The 23,581-nt window shown below is 42.1% G+C and overlaps 1 protein-coding gene and 1 pseudogene across 2 annotated transcripts in view; one reads left to right on the top strand and one right to left on the bottom strand.

Moving 5' to 3' along the window:
* The window catches only part of EP300 (E1A binding protein p300), a 91,669-nt gene that overhangs the window by 25,811 nt on the left and 42,277 nt on the right, over positions 1-23,581 (top strand). Inside the window, exons 3-7 of one of the 2 annotated variants that reach the window (XM_007975891.3) lie at positions 9,031-9,207; positions 10,627-10,888; positions 13,405-13,518; positions 14,871-15,116; positions 21,617-21,710. In XM_007975891.3, coding sequence (XP_007974082.1) covers positions 9,031-9,207; positions 10,627-10,888; positions 13,405-13,518; positions 14,871-15,116; positions 21,617-21,710 — 893 coding nt within the window. The remainder of the gene's footprint in view (positions 1-9,030; positions 9,208-10,626; positions 10,889-13,404; positions 13,519-14,870; positions 15,117-21,616; positions 21,711-23,581) is intronic. The other variant, XM_038007378.2, reaches the window with a different exon arrangement.
* LOC103223370 (acyl-CoA-binding protein pseudogene) lies at positions 2,081-2,975 on the bottom strand (annotated as a pseudogene).

Raw genomic sequence — 23,581 nt, 5'->3', positions numbered from 1 at the left:
AGGGTTGAGCCACCGCGCCCGGCCTGCAACTGGTATTCTATAACTTCATACTTCCAAATGATTTCTGGCTAATGCTGGTTCTCTCTGGCACAAGTATTGGAATGTTTTTATCTCATTTCCAAGTCCAGTTTAGCCTTGTAGCCTCCTCATAAAATTACAGTTTTGAGATGGATGGCATTACACTATCTTCAGATGGAGACTCCATTTGTTCCTATTGCTTTGACTGTCCTTGGTTTTCAAGAGATACATTTATTCTAAGAAATGCATTAACTGGTATTTTTCTTTATTGGTTGATGGAAATTAAGGTGCGTTTGTTTATATGAGACTTCAACAGTGTAGATGTTTCAGTGAACCAGAACTTGGCCAAAGACTTCTGTTAGCTTAGAGAATGCTAAGTATATTATTTAAAATACTTTAAACTCTTTAAATGTGTACCCTGTATACATAAATAAGATATAATCACACATACTTCAGTGCTTATTTCTCCATATTTTTCTTTACATATTTTATCCGTTTTTCTTAAAATGGGATCACACTATGGTTGCCAGTGCCTGGCATGATGGCTTCACTTGGAAGATTAAGTTGGAGATAGGTACGATTTTCACAAGGAGTCAGGAGCAAGTTTTCTCTGTAACAGGAATAATTTGAGCAGATATCAGGACTTCTGTGTTCCTGAGAATATTGGGTGCAGTGGCTCATGCCTATAATCCCAGCACTTTGGGAGGCCAAGGCAGGAGGATCTCTTGCACCTAGGAGTTAGAGACCAACGAGGTAGCATTGACCCCATCTTCTATTTAAGGGGGGAAAAAAAAAGAGAACCTTGATGGTGACAGAGAATGCAAATGTGAATTGAAGACAGATGGACAAACGTGTGTTGGGGGAAACTTAGATGACATGTAGGAATTCAGAAGCCTTAAATGTTTTTTTTGCTACAAGAATATTGACAAGTTAGGATTCTGTTTTAGCATTCCTGCTTTGTAGATTCTCGCTTTCTGCCCCTCACCCCCTGCCACTGTTTTTTGTTGTTGTTGTTGTTGTTGTTTTTTGGTTTTTTGAGACAGAGTCTTGCTGTGCTGCCCAGGCTGGAGTGCACTGGCTTAATCATGGCTTGCTGCAGCCTCAACCTGCCAGGCTCAAACAATCTTCTCTCCTCAGCCTCCCGAGTAGCTGGAACTAAAGGCATGCACCACCACGCCTGGCTGATTTTTTTTTTTTCTTTTTTTTTTTTAAGAGATGGGGTGGGGTGTCACTACGTTGCTCAGGCGAATCTCAAACTCCTTCTGGGCTCAAGTGATCCTCTTGTCTCAGCCTCCCAAAGTGCCAGGATTACAGGTGTGAGCCACTGCACCCAGCCTCTGACACTTTCAGATTGCCATGTCAGTGTAGCTTGCTTAGAATATTTGGAGTGAGAAAAGAAACAATAAAGTAAATTATTAAGTACCTTTTCTGGAATCTAGGAGCATAGCTATGAAGAGATAAAGTCCTTGCCACCAATTCTGCTATGGAGAGGAGGGATGCCAGACTTAAAATAAACCCTCCCTGGTGGACAAAATACTTAAGGGTTAAAGTAGTGAATGAATTTACTTCATGTAACCTACTTTCTACTGTGCACATAAGATACAAATTTTAGAGTATGCCAGGTAAGTGCTATGGAGAAAAACAAAGTAAGGAAAGGCTCATTGACAACTACTTGGGAGTGTGGCACTATTACGGTTGTAATCCAAATTTCAGAAAATGGGTTTATATAAAAGTGAACAAAACAAAAATTCCTGTCCTTATGGAGCTTGTGTTTTGATATGAAGGAGGAATTCAAATTTTAAACTTGTTAAATGATATTTTATTTCCTTATTTTATGTTTATTAGAGTCTTGCTGTTGCCAATGCTGGAGTGCAGTGGTGTGATCTTGGATCACTGCAACCTCTGCCTCCTGGGTTCAGGCAGTTCTCCTGCCTCAGCTTCCAAGTAGCTGGGACCACAGGCATGTGCCACCATGCCTGGCTAATTTTTGTATTTTTAGTAGAGAAGGGGTTTCACCACGTTGCCCAGGCTCATTGTGAACTCCTGACCTCAAGTGATCTGCCCATCTCGGCCTCCCAAAGTGCTGCTGGGACTATAGGCATGAGCCACCGCACCCGGACCTATTTCCTCATTTTAAAGTGAGCCTGCCTATATTGATATTTTGTAAAGTACTTATATCAGTGTTTGACAAATGAGGGAGATTTAAATGTTTAATATATATATTTTTTTTTTTAAGTAACAAATACACTTTTAATTGATCTCAGATAAAAACTACTCAAGGAAGGTCAGTGATCGTTTTAGCCTCTAATCTGTTAGAGCTGTATGGTGAGCAGCCTTGAGTAGCTGGGCTAACTGGTTATTTTCCGGAATTCCCACCATCCACGGTATTAGAAAAAACAAGGCATTGTCTCAGTTTAGGAGAAACACATGGCCTAGTAACCAAATCCAGTCACTCATATCCCGTATTTTTTCTTTAGCTCTTCTACTTTGTTGATGTAAGCTTTCATGGCATCTTCCTTGGTAGTCCCTTTCAGCTCATTCCAGGCATCCCACTTGGCCTTACCCTTGAAGTCCAACATCCTGGGCCGTTCTGTATTTACGTCACCCACGGTTGCTTGTTTGTAGCGGCCATAGATGAACAGCATCTCATCATCGGCTGGCTTGGTATTAAGGTGCTTAACCTCCTCTGCAGCTTTCTCAAACTCAGCCTGAGACATCCTGGCCGCCTTCCAAGAACTCCAGGGAGACCGCGGAGGAGGCGAGGACCAGGAAACCATCGCTCCTGTTTAATAAATTTTTTTTAAAAATTTAAGTTATGTAGGTTTAGGATAAGATAACCACTTAAGCCTGGGTGCAGCAGTTCACACCTAGAATCATTCCAGACCAGCCCCAGCTGGTGAGACCTCCATCTCTACCAAAAAAAAATTATCCTGGTGTCATGGCACACCCACACCAGCAGTTGCCCTTCCACTGTACCAAGTCCTAAAATTATCTTGTAAGAGTGAATTATACTCATTACGTTTCTTCTAAAACTCCTAAGACTCATGGTATTTAAGAATTAGGATTTAAGGTGTGAGGAAGTTCTCAGTGAGATTTGATGACTGTAAGCCTGTTGGCAAGTGACATCAGCTTTTGCACACAGTTCTTTTCATGGAGGAATCTGTGGTTCAGGATGTGCAGGCAGGTGGTGATGTTACTACTACAGCTGTCTTCCAAAAGTCTGACCCATGGTGATTTATGGGAAGAATCTTGGATCATATTGCCTTTTACCCCAATCTTTAGATTCAGCATAAACTAATCAAAGCCAAAATGTTTTTAAGTTACTTTTGTTTTCAAGACAGGATCTCTTTCTGTCACCCAGGCTGGAGTGCAGTGGCACCATCACAGCTCACTTGCAGCCTTGATCTCCCAGGCTTAAGCCATCCTCCTACCTCAGCCACCTAAGTAGCTGGTATTACAGGGACTGCCATGCCCTGCCAGTTATTTTTATTTTTGTTGAGACAGGGTCTCACTATGTTGTCCTGGCTGTTCTCAGCCTCCTGGCATCAAGCAATCCACCTACCTTGGTCTTCCAAAGTGCTCAGATTACAGACAGGAGCCACTGAGCCTGGCCACATTTTTTTTCAAGAAGAAAAAATAGGCATGGCTCAGTGGCTTACGTCTGTATTCCTACCACTTTGGAAAGCTGAAGTGGGAGGATCTCTTGAAGCCAGAAGTTAGATGTGCCCGGGCAACATAATGAGACCCCATCTCTACTTTTCTTTTTTCCAAAAATGAACAATTGTCTGCAGGACCCATTTCTTGTAGCTGCCTAGAACTGTGTGTGGCTTCTTCACCCTCTGTCTTTTTAGTTGAGGTAGCTGTTTGTATGGTGGTAGGTCATTGGACATCTGAAGCACATTAGCTATGGAGAAAGAAACAAGATCAAAAAACTATAGTGTAGCAGATGTTAAGTACAAAATATTCCTTCCTTATTACATTTAGTGTGGGGAGTAAAGAAGTGGGGCTCAGGAGATAGAAGGGGCAATGATCTGGAGATTGGTTGTTGTTTTATTTTCTAACTCTTCAACAGATCTCTGTGGGAGATGGAAAAACAAAAACTAGAGAATCTTTTTTGGTTGCAGTGACCAAAAGTGTCAGGAAGAAATTACTGCCAGCTGATCTCAGCAATCAGTGTAGTCTGTGTATTTGAACCCGTAGTCTGCCCATAGAGGAGCTTGGAGTTTCCAGGTAATGCATCGTGATTAAGGGAACAAGCAGTGTCAGGAACTGGTTGAAATTCAGTTGGTCTAGGCAGGCAAGGCATGCAATCATGAAGGACCAAATTGGGGAAATATTTGGATAAAGACATTACATTTATTAACAAGAGACAACAAGGCAGCTTAGAAATTCCAGCATTTTGTTGATTCAGATAATAGGACTCTTGAGGGCATAATTTATTGTCTGTCTTGCGGGTTCTGTGATAGAATGGCTTTCATGTTATGTCTATCAGGAATTTTCATGCTAATAAGAAACAGGTGAAACAACTCCCCCATGTATAGATATGCATATTATTGGAGCCACATTAGATAAATACTAGTACTTTTAAAAAGAAAAAAAAAAAAAAAAACATAGGCAGCAGCAGCACTTGCAGCCAGATTTGTAACTACCAAAAGTAGCCTGGACTTGATTTAAACCTGTTTCTGCATTCTGTTGCCTCTGCAGTCTTTTTGGCAAGAAGGTTTATTTCCCCTCCCCTCCCCTGCCCTCCCGTCCCCTCCCCTCCCCTCCCCTCCCCTCTTCGACAGAGTTTCACTCTTGTCACCCAGGCTGGAGTGCAATGGCGCAATCTTGGCTCACTGCAACATCTGCCTCCCAGGTTTAAGTGATTCTCCTGCCTCAGTCTCCCGAGTAGCTGGGATTACAGGTGTGTGCCACCACGCCCAGATAATTTCTGTATTAGTAGAAACAGGGTTTCACCATGTTGGCCAGGCTGGTCTCAAACTCCTGACCTCAGGTGATCCACCCACCTCTGCCTCTCAAAGTGCTGGTATTACAGGCGTGAGCCCCTGCGCTTGGCCAAGAAATTATTTTCTCTGAATGCTTCTCATTTCAGGGCACCTCATTCTTTTATGCTTCCATCAAACTGCCACTTGTAAAGTACTTGTAAATCATTCTTGTAAATTAATTACCTTAGTCTCTGAATTTCATCTGGAAAATGAAAATGTTCAACTTTTTTTTTTTTTTTTTTTTTTCATTTTTTGGTAATAGCATAAAGAAGATTAAAAATTTTTTGTCTTTTTTAAAATAGAGGCAAACTGCCGAACCGATAAAGATGTCATATTCATATAGATTTGCAGAGTATAGATACTGCATATGATTTAAAGAATAAATTTTAGGCCAGGCATCGTGGGAGATACCTGTAATCCCAGCACTTAGGCAGAAGGATTGCTTGAGGCTAGGAGTTCAGTCAACTCCTGGACAACATCTCTACAAAAATAAAAGTGAAAATTAGCTGGGCATGATGGTGCAGCCTTGTAGTCCCACCTACATGGGAGGCTGAGATGGGAGAATTGTTTGAGCCCAGAGGTTGGGAATTACAGTAAGCTATGATAATGCGACTGCACTCCCGCCTAGGCAACAGAGGCTGAGGTGGGAGGATCTCTTGAAGCCAGAAGTTAGATGTGCCCGGGCAACATAATGAGACCCCATCTCTACTTTTCTTTTTTCCAAAAAAGAAGAGTTGTCTGCAGGACCCATTTCTTGTAGCTGCCTAGAACTGTATGTGGCTTCTTCACCCTCTGTCTTTTTAGTTGAGGTAGCTATTTGTATGGTGGTACCATACAAATAGAGTGAGACCCTGTCTTTTTATAGAAAATTTAAAAGAAAAAGATTTTATCAAGAGCTCTGTACCTGTCTAAAACAGATGCTTCACAGAGGTAGTAACATTTGAAATTATAAGGATGAGTAGAATCTGCAGGTGTTTCTTAGTTAGGTTGTACTATCTAAGGAACCAACAGAAAATGCCTCTCTGTGAACTTAGTGTTTATTTCCAGGTTAGCATTAAGGAGTCAAATAGGAAAGGAAGTGTGGTACTGTTCAGTTGTAGGGAAAAGGAAAAGCTTCAGGCAAATGCTGGAGGCTCAAGGAGCATGATACTTTCAGATTTTAAAAAATCAGTATGGGAAATATTTAAGATACCATAGGTAGGTAGTCAGACTTCATAAAGACTTTGGTATATGTACTGTGGGATTGATTTTTTTCTTTTATAGAGGCAGGTGAAAACAAGACAGGCAAACCTGTTGTCCACAGTCTGTACAAGCACTGGGATAGGTTTGAGTTGAGACAGTCACAGTGGGTAGGAATACATGGGAAGGATTTTAGTGTGCATGTGTGCTTTTAGAGGTAGAATTGAAGGACCCTTTGACTGGTCTTGGCAGACAGAGAAGTCTGGTATGAATCCTTTACTTGGGCAGTAGCTATAGCATCTTGAGTTATTCTGAGTGCTTGCTCAGTGTTTTTTTTTGTTTTGTTTTGTTTTGTTTTTTTGAGATGGAGTCTTGCTCTGCCGCTCAGGCTGGAGTGCCATGGCATGATCTCCGCTCACTGCACGCTCCGCCTCCCAGGTTCACGCCATTCTCCTGCCTCAGCTTCCCAAGTAGCTGGGACTACAGACACCCGCCACCGCGCCTGGCTAAGTTTTTTTGTATTTTTAGTAGAGACGGGGTTTCACCATGGTCTCGATCTCCTGACCTCATGATCCGCCCACCTCAGCCTCCCAAAGTGCTAGGATTACAGGCGTGAGCCCCTGTGCCCGGCTACTCAATGTTTCTAGTAGTGATGTTGACTTATAGTTGGGATCCTCTGTGTAATTTGGCAGAAGAGGTGGGTGGCTTCAAACTTTATGTTTGGGATATAAAGTTGACCCCATTTTGAGTTATTTAAAGTAATTAATTTGAAAGATTAATGAAAATGCATTTTTATAATTTTCATTATCAGTAAAACGTTTGACCTTTGAATAATAAATGCTGTTTTTCAATTATTATTATAGTAAATTGGCTCCAGGTGAACTTAAATATAGAAAAGAAACTACTTTTTAAAGTACATAGGGAGCTGACACAGTGGCTGACGCCTGTAATCCTAGCACTTTGGAAGGCTGAGGTGGGCAGATCACTTGAGGTCAGGAGTTCGAGGCCAGCCTGGCCAACATGGTGAAACCCCGTCCTGACTGAAAGTAAAAAAATTAGCTGAGCATGGTGGCGCACACCTGTAGTCCCAGCTACTCAGGCTGAGGCAGGAGAACCGCTTGAACCCAGGAGGCAGAGGTTGAAGTGAGCCAAGATTTGCCCCACTGCACTCCAGCCTGGGCGACAGAGCGAGACTTTGTCTCAAAAACGGAAAAGTACATCAGGGTTGCAAAATCAAATGACTTGAAGGGCCAAGCAGGTGACTTAATAGAACAGCTAGGTTTAAAACAGTAAGGAATGGTGTGGAGTCTGGACTTTCACATGCTCTATGTAAAGGAGTCAGAATCAGAAGTTTAAAAAAAACACTGTTATCAGTGTCCCTACACAAAAAAGACATATTCCCAAACCCTCTGTTTTCTACTTTCTATATAAACAAAATACAGGAATTATTCAAATGAGGCCGAGTGTGGTGGCTCACACCTATAATCCCAGCACTTTGGGAAGCTGAGGTAGAAGGATTGCTAGACCCCAGGAGATTGAGACCAGCCTGGGCAACATGGCAAGACCCTGTCTCTATTTTTTAATAGTCAAAAAAAAAAAAAAAAGAAAAAATAAGAAAACATTCAAATGCTTGAGCATGACAAAGGGGTTAGATGGCTTATTAAGTTGAATTTGCCAAATAGCATCATGTATGACTTAATGGAAATGAATGGCAAACCTTGTTTAGCAGATAGAATTAAATGAAGATGATTAAAAGTATTTCTAAAACATCTTTATTTCAAATATTTACGAAAATAGCTCTGTAAATTTACCATACCCAAGGCCCCTAAATCTGAATTTTGATCTTAATCTTGAAAATGTATTGTCATTAGCATATTTTGTATAGTGGGTTTTTTTGTTTGTTTGTTTGTTTCTGTTTTGGCGACAGCATCTCACTCTGTTGCCCAGGCTGGAGTGCGGTGGCCTGATCACTTTTGCAACCTTGATCTCCCAGGCTTAGGTGATCCTCCTGCCTCAGCCTCCTGAGTAGCTGGGACCACAGGCACATGCCACCACATCCAGCTTTTCTTTTTTTTTCTTTCCTTCTTTTTTTTTTTTTTTTGAGATGGAGTCACACTCTGTCGCCCAGGCTGGAGTGCAGTGGCACGATCTCGGCTCGCTGCAAGCTCCACCTCCCGGGTTCACTCCATTCTCCTGCCTCAGTCTCCCGAGTAGCTGGGACTACAGGTGCCCGCCACCACACCCGGCTAATTTTGTGTATTTTTAGTAGAGACGGGGTTTCACCATGTTAGCCAGGATGGTCTTGATCTGATCTCATGATCCACTCGCCTCGGCCTCCCAAAGTGTTGGGATTACAGGCGTGAGCCGCTGCGCCAGACTGGTTTTTTTGTTTGTTTGTTTGTTTGTCTTTGTTTTTTTGTATTTTGGTACAGATGGGGTTTCACCATGTTCCCCAGGCTGTTCGCAAACTCCTCGCCTCAAGAAACCCTCCTGCCTTGGCCTCCCAAAGTGGTGGGATTACAGGTGTGAGTCGCCAGGCCCGCCACTAGGTCCATTGCGATCATAGTTCCCTACAACCTCTACCTCCCAGGCTTAACTGATCTCCCACTTTAGCCTTCCAGTTAGCTGGGACTACAGGCATGCGCCACCATGCCCAGCTGATTTTTGTATTTTTTTAGTAGTTCTGGGGTTTTGCCACGTTGCCCAGGCTGTAGTGTGTTTTCTAACAGAAGCTGAGAATTTCCTTTGAAACTGTCTTTGTGAACTAGGAAGTAAAACCAGAAAAGGAATAATAATGTCTTAAATTTTATTCCTCATTTTGTTTTCTTTTGTTTCTTACTCTTAGATGGGAATGATGAACAACCCTAATCCTTACGGTTCACCATACACTCAGAATCCTGGACAGCAGATTGGAGCCAGTGGCCTTGGTCTCCAGATTCAGACAAAGACTGTACTATCAAATAACTTATCTCCATTTACTATGGACAAAAAGACAGTTCCTGGTGGAGGAATGCCCAACATGGTGAGTACTAATCCATTACAGACTTGTTTTCAAACTGGCATTTTGACAAAACAATTGTGTTAAACTTTCACCCTTCTATTATATAAACCGGGGTTTGTACCCACTAAGATCCTAAATTGATACGTAATCATCATCCCTGTGAGGAGGCTTGTGCTTCCTTTCCATTTCTTGTGGTTTTTTGTTCCTTGTGGTTATTGATCAGCGAGCGTGTTGATCCAAACAGGAGTAAGTGGACTGCTACGTTGAAGTTTTAGGGGCCTGCCATTCAGCAGCTTGGTCTTGTGAGCATTTCCATAGGATACGAAAGTGGAACCTTTCTCTTTTGGGGGAAGGACTCTCTGGCAAAGGATTCGAACTCTCAGTGACCATATTTATCGATATTATTTGATTCTACTACACAAAAGTAAATTCCCTCTTAAAAGTAATGTATTGTTTTAAACAGTGATTTTTGTTACATAAAGTTTTCAGAAACTTCTGATGTTGTTTCTGAACAACTCTCAAATTACTAATAGTAAATGTGTCTGCATTCAACTTTGGAAAAAATTGTCTGAAAAAATGATCTTTCAGATGTTTTAGTTTTGTCCTTTGTGTCATTATGTTTATGGACTGCCTATATTTCAGATACTCTGCCAAGTACTAGAGCTATACAGATGAATGAAACATGTCATCTGTATTCTGAGAAATGTTCCCTTTTTTTTTTTTTTTTTTTTTTTTTTTTTGAGACGGAGTTTCACTCTTGTTGCCCAGGCTGGAGTGCAGTGGTGTGATCTCGGCTCACTGCATCCTCCACCTCCTGGGTTCAAGCAATTCTCCTGCCTCAGCCTTCTGAGTAGCTGGGGTTACAGGCATGTGCTGTCATGCCCGGCTAACTTTGTATTTTTAGTAGAGACAGGGTTTCTCCATGTTGGTCAGACTGATCTCGAACTCCCGACCTCAGGTGGTCCACCCACCTCGGCCTCCCAAAGTGCTAGGGTTACAGACGTGAGACACCATGCCCGGCCTGAAATATTCACTTTAATTTAAAAAACTAAATTTCTCCCAGAGTTTAGAGAAACTAGTTTTTCACCAATCTGAAAGACCCCTTTGCCGAGTCTCCTGAGGAGTTCTTCATTGCTTTTTAAAACCTAATTTGGGTGTGCTTTTAACTACAGACACCTTCTCACCCTTCCCTCTCCCACTGGAGTTTACCATGTCCTTTTCTCTGCTTTTACTCTCTGTGTATTATACATACTTACATCACTTCATAATGTCATTTTTTTCTTACTAAATCGAGCTTGTTAAAGGTAGGAGCCTTGGTTTATGAATTCCCTATGTCGAAAAATGGAGTCTGGCTTATAGTAGACTAACCATAAAGATTTTAATTGAAAATATGCACATCTCTGTGACTCCTACCATTAAATATATTGTTATATCTCTCAGGGTCAACAACCAGCCCCGCAGGTCCAGCAGCCAGGCCTGGTGACTCCAGTTGCCCAAGGGATGGGTTCTGGAGCACATACAGCTGATCCAGAGAAGCGCAAGCTCATCCAGCAGCAACTTGTTCTCCTTTTGCATGCTCACAAGTGCCAGCGCCGGGAGCAGGCCAATGGGGAAGTGAGGCAGTGCAACCTTCCCCACTGTCGCACAATGAAGAATGTCCTAAACCACATGACACACTGCCAGTCAGGCAAGTCTTGCCAAGGTAAGTGGATTCACAGGGTTACTGTACTTAGCAATTAATTTTTACAGTCAGGGAGAAGAAGGAAAATGTGATCAAGTCTATTCTGTGGTGATGGATATGTTTAGTACCTTAATTGTAGTGATGGTATCTATGTATGTACAAAGTCACCAAAATGTATACATTAGAACAGGTGTGTTGGCTCACACTTATAATTCCAGTACTTTGGTAGGCCAAGTGAGGAGGATTGCTTGAGGCCAAGAGTTTGAGATCAGCCTGGACAACATAGAAAGACCTCTCCAGGCATGATGCCCCTGTAGTCCTAGCTGAGGGACTAAGAAGACTGAGAAGGGAGGATTGCTTGAGGCCAGGAAGTCAAGGCTGCAGGGTGCTATGATTGCACCACTGTACTCCAGCCTGGGTGACAATGTGAAACCATGTCTTTAAAAAAAGGGTGGGCACGGTGGCTCATGACTGTCATCCCAGCACTTTGGGAGACTGAGGTGGGCAGATCACTTGAGGTCAGGAGTTCAAGACCAGCCTGGGCAATATGGTGAAAGTTTGTCTCTACAAAAAATACTAAAGAACATCAGCCAGGTGTCTGGGTGTGTGCCTGTAGTCCCAGCTACTTGGGAGACTGAGGTGGGAGGATGGCTTGAGCCCAAGAGGCAGGGGTTGCTGTGATTCGACATCATACCACTGCACTCCAGCCTGGACGATAAAGCCAAACCCTATTTCAAAAAAACAAAGTGTGCATAAATATGTGCAATTTTTAAATTTTATTCTTTTTTTTTTTTTTTTTTTTTTTTTTTTTTTTTTTTTTTTTTTTTTTTTTTGAGATGGAGTCTTGCTCTGTTGCCCAGGCTGGAGTATGGTGGTGCCTCATCTCGGCTCACTGCAGACTCCACCTCCCAGGTTCACATCATTCTCCTGCCTCAGCCTCCCGGGTGGCTGGGACTACAGTCACCTGCCACCACGCCCAGCTAATTTTTTGTATTTTTAGTAGAGACACGGTTTCACTGTGTTGGCTAGGATGGTCTCGATCTCCTGACCTTGTGGTCTGCTTGCCTTGCCCTCCCAAAGTGCTGGGATTACAGGCATGAGCCACCGCACCTGGCCAGTATGTGCAATTTAAAAAATATTTATACCTCAAAGCATTTTAAAAATTCCATTGACTAAATGCATCATCCCGGTTAACTCACTCAGTAAAAGTCGTCTTGGCTGCATCCATTCTGTGGCAATTATGGATAAAGCTGCCATAAACAAAATCAATTTTGAGACTCCTTTACAGGTAGTGACATTATTTTAGGAAATGATAAAAACACAGTATCTTTTTTTTTTTTTTTTTTTTTGAGAGATGGAGTCTTGCTCTGTCGCCTAGGCTGGAGTACAGTGGCACAATCTCGGCTCACTGCAAGCTCCGCCTCCTGGGTTCACACCATTCTCCTACCTCAGCCTCCTGAGTAGCTGGGACTACAGGCACCCGCAATGACGCCTGGCTAATTTTTTTTGTATTTTTGGTAGAGACAGGGTTTCTCTGTGTTAGCTAGGATGGTATCGATCTCCTGACCTCGCGATCTGCCTTTCTCGGCCTCCCAAAGTGCTGGGATTACAGGCGTGAGCCACTGCACCCGGCCAAAACACGGTATCATTTTTGTGAGCGTATATCTAAGGATATGGGAAGAGAAGAAATTTCAAAGGTTTTCCCATGTGGTGATCCTCATAGACTTTGATTTTTATTTGCCCCAGCATAGCATACTTTAAATGTTATTGAGGGTTTGCTGTCATGTAAGCAAGTGTTCAGTTTAATACAATTTGCTAGAATCATTTTTACCCCATCTAATACAGTTTGTGTGGAGTCATTAAAAAGTGTTCATGTGGGCCGGGCGCGGTGGCTCAAGCCTGTAATCCCAGCACTTTGGGAGGCCGAGACGGGCGGATCACGAGGTCAGGAGATCGAGACCATCCTGGCTAACACGGTGAAACCCCGTCTCTACTAAAAATACAAAAAACTAGCCAGGCGAGGTGGCGGGCGCCTGTAGTCCCAGCTACTCGGGAGGCTGAGGCAGGAGAATGGCGTAAATCCGGGAGGCGGAGCTTGCAGTGAGCTGAGATCCGGCCACTGCAGTCCAGCCCGGGCTACAGAGCAAGACTCCGTCTCAAAAAAAAAAAAAAAAAAAAAAAAAAAAAAAAAAAAAAGTGTTCATGTGTGTCATACCATTGATTTAGAGTACATTTGCTTAGAATAAAGTAGGTTGTATAGTATGATGATGAAAAATGAGGACTCTAGAGCGAGACTGCTTGAGGTTGAATCTCACTTTGAGTACTCTCTGATTTTGTGCAAATTGCTTACCCATTCTTTTTGCGTTTCTTGACTGTAAATTCTGAGTATTAATAGGAGCTACCTTACAGGACTGTTGAGAAGATGAAATAAGTTAATGCATTTATATTACTTATTAAGTGGTCAACAAGTTAGCTATTATTAATGTAAAAACATAACCTGCTCTTAAAAACAAAAAAAAAATTTTTCTTCTCTTTAGTGGCACACTGTGCATCTTCTCGACAAATCATTTCACACTGGAAGAATTGTACAAGACATGACTGTCCGGTGTGTCTGCCCCTCAAAAATGCTGGTGATAAGAGAAATCAACAGCGTAAGTGATGAAATCTTTTGAAGGTTTATATGAAAAGTTTTTAAAGTCTCACCAGTGCGATTTATAGTACTACTTGATTATGTGAGGGACCTGTGGTATTGTACTATGTTGAATAAATGTTTTTTTCCCTTTTAATTTTTCTGCTTCCCTCATATTAGTGCACAGAATTGAACTGCTTAGGGAATTTGAGGCTACAGTGAGGTATGGTCATGCTGCTGCACTTCAGCCTGAGTGATGGAGTGAGAACCTGCTTCTATTTAAAACAAAACAAAACAAAACAAAAAATAACAGTGCAGTGGCTCACGCCTGTCATCCCAACAATTTTGGAGGCCAAGGCAAGAGGATTCCTTGAGGCCAGGCAACTTAGCGAGACCTTGTATCTTCCAAAAACTTTAAAAAGTAACTGTGTGTGGTGTGTGCCTGGCTGAGATGAGAGGATTGCTTGAATCCAGGAGTTGGAGGCTGCAGTGAGCTATGATTGTACCACATCAGGCCAGCCTGGGTGACACAGTGATACCCTGTCTAAAAAGAAAAGAAAGAACTAAACACTGCTTAACATCTAAAATAAGATCCAGTAACTCTCAATATTCATTCTTTTTACAAACAGCAATAGGTAAATTTATGTTCTGCTTTGAACGTATGAAAATTTAAAGACTGTTGCTTTCTCATTGGGCAAGTTGCTCTTTTATACTTGTGATCTAAACGTTTCAGTACTTGGAAATTATTTTAAAAAGAAAAAAATTGAGATTTTTTTATAATACTGGGATAGAAGAGAACTTTTTTTTTAAGAGAAAAGACGACTAACATTTTAAAAGCATAACTACCACATCTGTGTAGCAACAAAAATTTAATCTTTTAGGGTTAAAGGACAAATTTGGGAAGTATTGTACAGCATTTGAAAACGGAATTAAATTTTATAACAAGAATTGGGAATAGAAAATAGACAATTCACCAGAGGCGGGAGGAGAGAAGGGAACTCCCAATATAATTCACTATTAAGGAGAGAAATAAGGTACCATTTCTCTCCTGTCGTGTTGGCAGAAATGATGCTGCCGGGTGTTGGCAGTTGAATGGCTCTAAAGCATTTGATAGGAACTTTAATAAAGCCTTTTGGGAAGGCTATTGGGCATTCAGAATCAAAAGTCTTTTATGCCAGTGGTCCCCCTTTACGAATCAGTTCTGCATCTAGAAAGTTCTTCAAGGAAATAATGGAAGACGATCCACATACTCAGATGTTTCATAGTCACGTAACAATAATTTTGTGTGTGTGTGTGTGTGTTTTATTAGACATGTTAGTCTTTTTTTTCTCACCAGCATTAATGTTGTAATACCATATCTTTTGTCTTCTCTAGCAATTTTGACTGGAGCACCTGTTGGACTTGGAAATCCTAGCTCTCTAGGGGTGGGTCAACAGTCTACCCCCACCCTAAGCACTGTTAGTCAGATTGATCCCAGCTCTATAGAAAGAGCCTATGCAGCTCTCGGACTACCCTATCAAGTAAATCAGATGCCGACACAACCCCAGGTGCAAGCAAAGAACCAGCAGAATCAGCAGCCTGGGCAATCTCCCCAAGGCATGCGACCCATGAGCAACATGAGTAAGTTTGTGTCATCCTAGTAACAGTATTGGTTGTGTCAGTAAATGACAGCTATAAATGCAGGGTCGTTAGCTCCTTTTTGTTTTTTCTGTTACATGATTAATTTTTGAAATAATTTTTTAAATATTACAGTGTAAAAGGGCCCTTACAGTTCATCTGCAAGAGGTAACTGCCACTGGTTTGTATCTTCCTTGATCCTTTTTTGCATTATGTGAGTTTAGATTTGCAGAAATGAGATCCCATATGTTATTCCACAACAAACTTTGATTAATATCGTGTAGACAGTCTGGGCACGGTGGCTCATGCCTGTAATCCCAGCACATTGGGAGGCTAAGGTGGGTGGATCACAAGGTCAGGAGTTTGAGACCAGCCTGACCAACACTATGAAACCCTGTCTCTACTAAAAATACAAAAATTAACAGGGTGTGGTGGTGCGTGCCTGTAATCCTAGCTATATGGGAGGCTGAGACAGGAGAATGGCTTGAACTTGGGAGGCAGAGGTTTTAGTGAGCTGAGATTGAGCCGTTGCACTCCAGCCTGGGTGATAGAGCAAGACGCCGTCTCAAAAAAAAAAAAAAAAAAAAAACTGTGTAGACATCTTTCATAGTCAGTACTCCATGTGTCATTTTAAATGGTTGTATAGTATGTCTTTTTTTTTTTTTTTTTTTTGAGGTGGACTGGAATGCAGTGGCACGATCTCTGCTCACTGCAACCTCTGCCTCTGGGTTCAAGTGATTCTTCTGCCTCAGCCTCCTGAGTAGCTGGGACTACAGGTGCACACCACCACACCCAGCTAATTTTTGTGTTTTTAGTAGAGAGAGGGTTTTCACCATGTTGGCCAGGATGGTCTCAATCTGACCTCATGATCTGCCCGCCTGGGCCTCCGAAAGTGCTGGGATTACAGGCGTGAGCCACTGCGCCCGGCTCAACAATCTCTTACAGATGGACATTGAGATCTTCAATTATTCTGCTGTTTTAAACTATACAACAGAAATTGTTGTGTTTTGACCTGAGGCATTTTGGGTTGAAACATACAGAAATGAGTGTAGTTGGTAATGATTTCCTCATGTCTGGCAGGAGGAATAGTGTGCCTTTTCCAATACTTTTTTTGTGACTTGTTTGCCTCACTTCCTGTTGTATGACTGAGAGGGAAGAGGGAGTAATATTCCAGTATCCTAATTTGGGGATATATATGTTTCTCTGATTGCATACGATAAAATTGGGAGAATTGTTCTAGTATCTTAATTTTGGAATATGTATGTTTCTCTAATTGCATATGATAAAATCAAACAGCGTTTTTCTGTGTCTATCCCTCTACTGTCAAGCAATTCAAATATCTAAGCTATTTTGTTTGAGTAGGTAGACATCCAGCATTGTAGAGACGGGGTCGTCTTGTCCAGGTTGGTCTTAAAATTCTGGGCTCAAGCAATCCTCCTGCCTTGGCCTCCCAAAGTGCTGGGATTACAGGCGTGAGCCACCGCACCTGGCCTAAGATTATTTCCCTCCCCCGGAGACAGAGTCTCGCTGTGCCACCCAGGCTAGAGTGCAGTGGCACGGACCTTGGCTCCCTGCAGCTTCCACCTCCTGGGTTCAAGCAATTCTTCCTGCCTCAGCCTTCCAAATAGCTGGGATTACAGGTGCCCTCTACCACACACGGCTAATTTTTTTTATTTTTTCGTTTTTAGATAGAGACAAGGTTTTCCGTGTTGGCCAGGCTGGTCTTGAACTCCTGACCTCAGGTGATCTGCCCGCCTTGGCTTCCCAAAGTGCTGTGATGACAGGCATGAACCACCATGCCTGGCCCTCTAAGATTGTTTTTTAGTACAGATTGAGTATCCCTTTTCTGAAATGCTTGAAAACAGAGTACTTCAGATTTTTTTCGGAGTTTGGAATGTTTATATTTGCTGGTTGAGTTGAGAATCCCAAATCCAAAAATCAAAATGCTCCTTTGAGCATTCTCCTTGAATATCATGTTGGCATTCAGAAAGTTTTGGATTTTTGTATTTGGGATGCCAAACCCATACTGCTATTTTTTACTTTCTTCCTATTTTCCACTGCTGTGTTCTGTTGCTCCCATTTTTAGTTTTTGAATTAATCTTCAGGATATTTTCTTCTTCTGCTTTTTCTTTGCTATATATTTTCTTTACTGTAATAACAGTATTTTCAAACCAATGATCTGCTTTTAAGCACATGTTGAGCCACTGTGCAGTGAAGTTTTAATGCTACCTGTTTTCATAAACTGTTTAACAACTGTTTTGTCGGAAACTGAAAGTTATGAGAGTGAAATGCAAACATTTTTAGACCCATCAATTTTGATTTTGACTTTTAATAATTCAAGATCCAAAATGATAGATAGATAGTGACGTGGAGCTTCTTGTATTCAAGTTTGTAAGTCAGATTTTGCAGTCACTGGCATGACTGCTTTAGACAGTTGTGCTAATAATGTTCATTGTACCACACCGATTCTACTTTAATACTCCTCAGATTCTTCATTCCTGCCCTATTGTTATTGTTTATTACTTGGTCCATTGATTTTATTCTTTTTTTTTTTTTTTTTTTCTGATTTCAGTCTTGAAAGCAATATTTTCAAAGAGGATGTTTTTCTTTTTATCTAATCGCGGACTTAGATAAGTTCTCTTAGATAAATTTTGGATAACTAGAAACGTACATGTGTGTGTTTGAGATTGGTCTCCCTGTGCGTGTGTGTGTTTGAAACTGGGTCTGATAACTAGAAACGTGTGTGTGTGTTTGAGATTGGTCTCGTGTGTGTGTGTGTGTGTGTGTGTGTGTGTGTGTGTGTGTGTGTGTGTTTTGCTTTGTCATCCAGGCTGGAATGCAGTAACGCGATCTTGGCCTGCAACCTCTGCCTCCTGGGCTTAAGCCTCCTACCTCAGCCTCCCAAGTAGTTGGGACCACACACGTGCACCACCACGCCTGGCTAATTTTTTATGTTTTGTGTAGACAGGGTTTCGCCATGTGGTCCAGTCTGGTCTTGAACTCTTGAGCTCAAGTGATCCACCAGCCTCAACTTCCCAAAGTAGTTTGTGTTTTTCATTACTTCCATGACAATCAGTGCTAACTTGTTAAATAATTATTGAGTGAGGAGTTTTTTAAGCAGGACTAGGAAAAGGGATGAGGAGCAATCTTGCCTTTTCAGGCTTCCTTTTACCTCTTCTGTATTGAAAATACACGTACAGGGGTAATGGAAAGTTGGACTTGGAGACTAGCGTATTTTCCCCTCGTTTTATATCTTCTGTCTTGGAATTAGCATTGTTTCTTTCTTTCTTTTTTTTCTTTGTTTCTTTTTCTTTCTTTTTCTTTCTGAGACAGCATCTCACTCTGTCACCCAGGCTGGAGTGCAGTGGCGCGATCTCAGCTCACTGCAACCTCCGTCTCCGGGGTTCAAGCGATTCTCCTGCCTCAGCCTCCAAGAGTGGCTGGGACCACCTTTTTGTATTTTCTTTTAGTAGAGAGAGAGTTTCACCAGGAGGTCTTGAACTGCTGACCTCATGGTCCGCCCGCCTCAGCCTCCCAAAGTGCTGGGATTACAGGCATGAGCCACCATGCCCAGCATTACTTTTTTTTATCTCCCGTTCCGTGTTATGCAGAATGCATCTTACCTTTTTCCTTAAGTTTTAGGATGTTGACCTTAGGTTGATGTCTTCCCGTGGCCTGGAATTTCATTGTTGTAATTGGGTAGTTCCATTTTATTTTTCAAACTTCTATGTATAGTTCCTATTAATAGCTCTTTTCCTCTCATTATATTATCTTGCCTACGTACTTTTATATATATGCAGAATTATTTGAATGATAATTTTGGGGGATTTTTCCCCCCATTTCTTGGTGTCTTATTTAGAATTAGATTTAAGATCACTCAAGTTTCCTTTGTTTTTATTTCTTCAGTTAATAGTACCTTTGTAGTAATAACTGTCTTAGTGAACAAAAATCTCTAGACTAGACCTGGAGACCTTGGAGAGAATGTGTAGCTGTCATGTACCATCAGAAGGCACTAAGATAAGCAGATTCATGTACAGTGTAATCAGTTTTTTATTTCATTGCACTAAAAAAAAAAATTGTTAAATTAATAATTTATCTACAAATGTAGTTTTACACAAGATTTTTACAGTAACACATACATAATTAATGACATCACAACTCTATTTGAAAAAGACCACTTCTAACAATTAAATTTCAGAGAGCGAGCCTGATAATATTAGAAGGAAAATTCTGCCCAGGCGCAGTGACTCGTGCCTGTAATTCCATCACTGGGAGGCCAGGGTGGGAGGATTGCTTGAACCCAGGAGTTTCAGGATGCTGTTATCATCGTGTGCCTGTACTTTAGCCTGGGTGACAGAGTGAGATCTTGTTTCGAAAACAAAACAGTGAAGGAAAGTTTAGCCTAAGCTTTTAGGGAGCATGATGAAGGAAGGCAACAGCATTTCTCTCTTTAAAAATTGTTTATAAATTGAGCCAGTTATTTTCATTTTAGTGGGAAGTTTTGTTTTTAACTAAAAATAACTTGAGGGGTGTATTAATAGAACTGTGTATCAAAAGTCTTTTAACCACATGAAAATTTGGTTTGATGTGAGTGTTGCTGTTGGTTGTTTTTAGTGTTTTTGTTTGTTTGTTTTGTTTTTGTTTTACATTGAACAACATGGGTTTGAATGCTTTAGTTTTTCTTTCTTGTTTGTTCATTTGTTGTTTTATCTCTCCAGTCATTTAAGTTGTTATTAGTGTTTAAAGCAGTAGAATATACAGCCAGGTTTGATGGCTTATGCGTGTAATCCCAACAACTGGGAGGCCAACACAGGAGCATAGGAGTTTGAGACCAGCCTGGGCAACATAGTGAGAACCCCCATCTCTTTTTTTTTTTTTTTGAGATGGAATCTCACTCTATAGCCAGGCTGGAGTGCAGTGGCGTGATCTCTGCTCACTGCCACCTCTGCCTCCAGGGTTCAAGCGATTCTCCTACCTCAGCCTCCCAAGTAGCTGGGACTACAGGAGCGTGCTGCCATTCCCAGCTAATTTTTGTATTTTTAGTAGAGACAGGGTTTCACCATGTTGGCCAGGATGGTCTTGATCTCTTGACCTTATGATCCGTCCGGCTTGGCCTCCCAAAGTGCTGGGATTACAGGCGTGAGCAACTGCGCTCGGCATCTACTTCGGGAGGCCGAGGTGGGTGGATCACAAACTCAAGAGATCGAGACTCTCCTGGCTAATGTGTTCAAACCCCGTCTCTACTAAAAATACAAAAAATTAGCCAGTCGTGGTGGCAGGCACCTGTAGTCCCAGCTACTGAGGAGGCTGAGGCATGAGAATGACGTGAACCTGGGAGGTGGAGCAGGCAGCAAGCGGAGATCGTGCCACTGCTCTCCAGCCTGGGTGACAGAGCAAGACTCCATCTCAAAAAATCAAAAAGAAAGGATATTCATTAAAAGTGTTAATTGAAGAAGTAATGTATGCACATTAGAGCTATTTAAGCCATTTTGAAGGAGTGTTGGAATATTCAATAAAATGTGTTTTTCTTTCACCCGTACACTGCTTTGTGTCCCTCTCTCTAAGGATCTGTACTTAGGCTCCTATCTGCTTACATAAATTTTTGTTGCTTATGGAAGCATTTGCATGTATAGTTAAATTCTCTAAACAATTTTGGGTTGAGAATTCTTTGCTCCTTCTAGACATATATAACTGTAAGACATCAAAAGTGGAAATTCTAAGAATATATTCAAGAATGTTTTTATGTTAGCACTTGCCAAATAGCTCTTCCAAGAGATTATCAGTTTATATACATCTGTGCATTTTGGTTGAAAATGTGTATTTCCACACATCATTCTCAACACTTGGATTTAGAAAATCAACTTCTAAAAGTTTTGAGAATTTCATACATGAAAATATGTTTTAAGTTTAACCATAATTGCTGTTGTGCACAATTTGCTTTTTTTTTTTTTTGAGACAGATTCTCGCTCTGTTGCCCAGGCTAGAGTGCAGTGGCACGGTCTCGGCTTACTGCAACCTCTGTCTCCTGGGTTTAAGTGATTCTCCTTCCTCAGCCTCCCAAGTAGCTGGAATCACAGGTGCCTGCCACCACGCCCAGCTATTTTTTTGTATTTTTAGCAGAGAGGGGGTTTCACCATGTTGGCCAGGCCAGGCTGTTCTCGAACTCCTAACCTCGTGATCTGCCCACCTTGGCTTCCCAAAGTGCTGGGATTACAGGTGTGAGCCTCTGCGCCCGGACACATTTGCATTTATTTATTTATTTATTTATTTATGTTTAGATTTCTATAATTTACTGTTGGGTGGTTCATGTTTTTCTTACCTGCTTATAAGGGTACTTCAAATCAGCCTTTATATATGTGTTGCCAGTTATATTGTCAATTATTTACTGTATGTGCTGCTGATATTTTTTTCTTGATTTGTCATTTGTGTCTTAACTTTATGGTATTTATTGTATGGTGGCTGTTGTATTTATTTCTGTCTTTTGTTATTTCATTTTGTCTTAGGTGCTAGTCCTATGGGAGTAAATGGAGGTGTAGGAGTTCAAACGCCGAGTCTTCTTTCTGACTCAATGTTGCATTCAGCCATAAATTCTCAAAAGTAAGTCTTAACCATGGTTTGTACCCTGAGTCATATTACAAATACTGGTTAACAATTAATTGTTTGAATTTTTAACATAGTTTCCTCAGTTTGAGGATGTCTTTGAATACAGACAGATGTTTGAGTCCATTCTTTTCTTTTTTCGCTCTGTAGCCCAGGCTAGAGTGCAGTGGTGCGATCTTGGGTCACCGCAACCTCTGCCTCCTGGTTCCCGGTTAAAGTAATTATCCTGCCTCAGCCTCCTGAGTAGCTGGGATTACAGGAACATGCCACCATGCCCAGCTAATTTTTGTATTTTTAGTAAAGACGGGGTTTCACCATGTTGGCCAGGCTGGTCTTGAACTCTTGACCTCATGATCCCCGTCCGCCTCAGCCTCCCAAAGTGCTGGGATTGCAGACTTGAGCCACCCTGCCCGGCCTATTCTTTCTTCTTTCTACAGCCTTAATCTAAATTGTATTAATTATCTAGTGTAGCCTACACCTTCCCTAATAGAGTAGGATGTTGCAAGGTTACAGCTCCGTAACAGTTGGCCTTATCCTGATGTTAAGAGTTAGTACACCATCCTCAGCAATATGTCAAGACGTCTTCTTGGCCGGGCGCGGTGGCTCAAGCCTGTAATCCCAGCACTTTGGGAGGCCGAGACGGGCGGATCACGAGGTCAGGAGATCGAGACCATCCTGGCTAACCCGGTGAAACCCTGTCTCTACTAAAAAAAATACAAAACCTAGCCGGGCGAGGTGGCGGGTGCCTGTAGTCCCAGCTACTCAGGAGGCTGAGGCAGGAGAATGGCATGAACCCGGGAGGCAGAGCTTGCAGTGAGCCGAGATCCGGCCACTGCACTCCAGCCTGGGCGACAGAGCGAGACTCCGTCTCAAAAAAAATAAAAATAAAAAATATGTCAAGACGTCTTCTCTACAAGAAAACAGAAAGAAGTTAGCTGGGTGTGGTGGTATGCATCTGTACTCCGAGCTACTGAGGAGGCTGAGGTGGGAGGAGCACTTGAGGCTGGGAGGTCAAGGCTCCAGTGAGCCGTGATTACACCACTGCACCCCAGACTGGGTAACAGCGAGACTGTGTCTCAAAAAATAATAATTATTATTTTAAAAAAAGAATTAGTCCATCATCCAAATAATTCCCTGAGGTGAGCTGTGTTAAAATGACAGTTTAGTCCGATAACACAAGCCTTAGAAAACTAAGTGTGGGCTGGGCATGGCAGCTCTCCTATAATCCCAGCACTTTGGGAGGCTGAGGCAGACAGATTGCTTGATCTTAGGAGCTCAAGACCAGCCTGGGCAACATGGCAAAACCCTGTCTGTGCTAAAAATATGAAAATTAGCTGGGCATGGTGGCGCCCACCTGTAATCCCAGCTACACAGGAGGCTGAGGCAGGAGAATCGCTTGAACCCCAGAGGCGGAGGTCGCATTTAGCTGAGATTACACCACTGCCCTCCAGCCTGGGCAACAGAGTGACACTCCGTCTCAAGAAAAAATAATGGCTGGGTGCAGTGGCTCACACCTGTAATCTCAGCACTTTGGGAGGCCCAGGTAGGCGGATCACTTGAGGTCAGGAGTTTGAGACCAGCCTAACCAACATGATGAAACCCCATCTCTACTAAAATACAAAATCAGCCAGACGTGGTGGCGGGTGCCTTGTAATCCCAGCAACTTGGGAGGCTGAGGTAAGAGAATCGCTTGAACCCAGGAGGCAGAGATTGCAGTGATCTGTGATTGTGCCACTACAGTCCAGCCTGGGCGACAGAGCAAGACTCCACCTCAAAAACAAACAAAATACAAAAGATTAGCTGGGCATGGTGATGCACGCCTGTAATCCCAGCTACTCAAGAGGCTGAGGCATGAGAATTGCCTGAAC

Source organism: Chlorocebus sabaeus, chromosome 19 (assembly GCF_047675955.1).
Source record: "Chlorocebus sabaeus isolate Y175 chromosome 19, mChlSab1.0.hap1, whole genome shotgun sequence".
NCBI lineage: Eukaryota > Metazoa > Chordata > Mammalia > Primates > Cercopithecidae > Chlorocebus > Chlorocebus sabaeus.
This window is presented reverse-complemented; position numbering and strand designations above follow the sequence as displayed.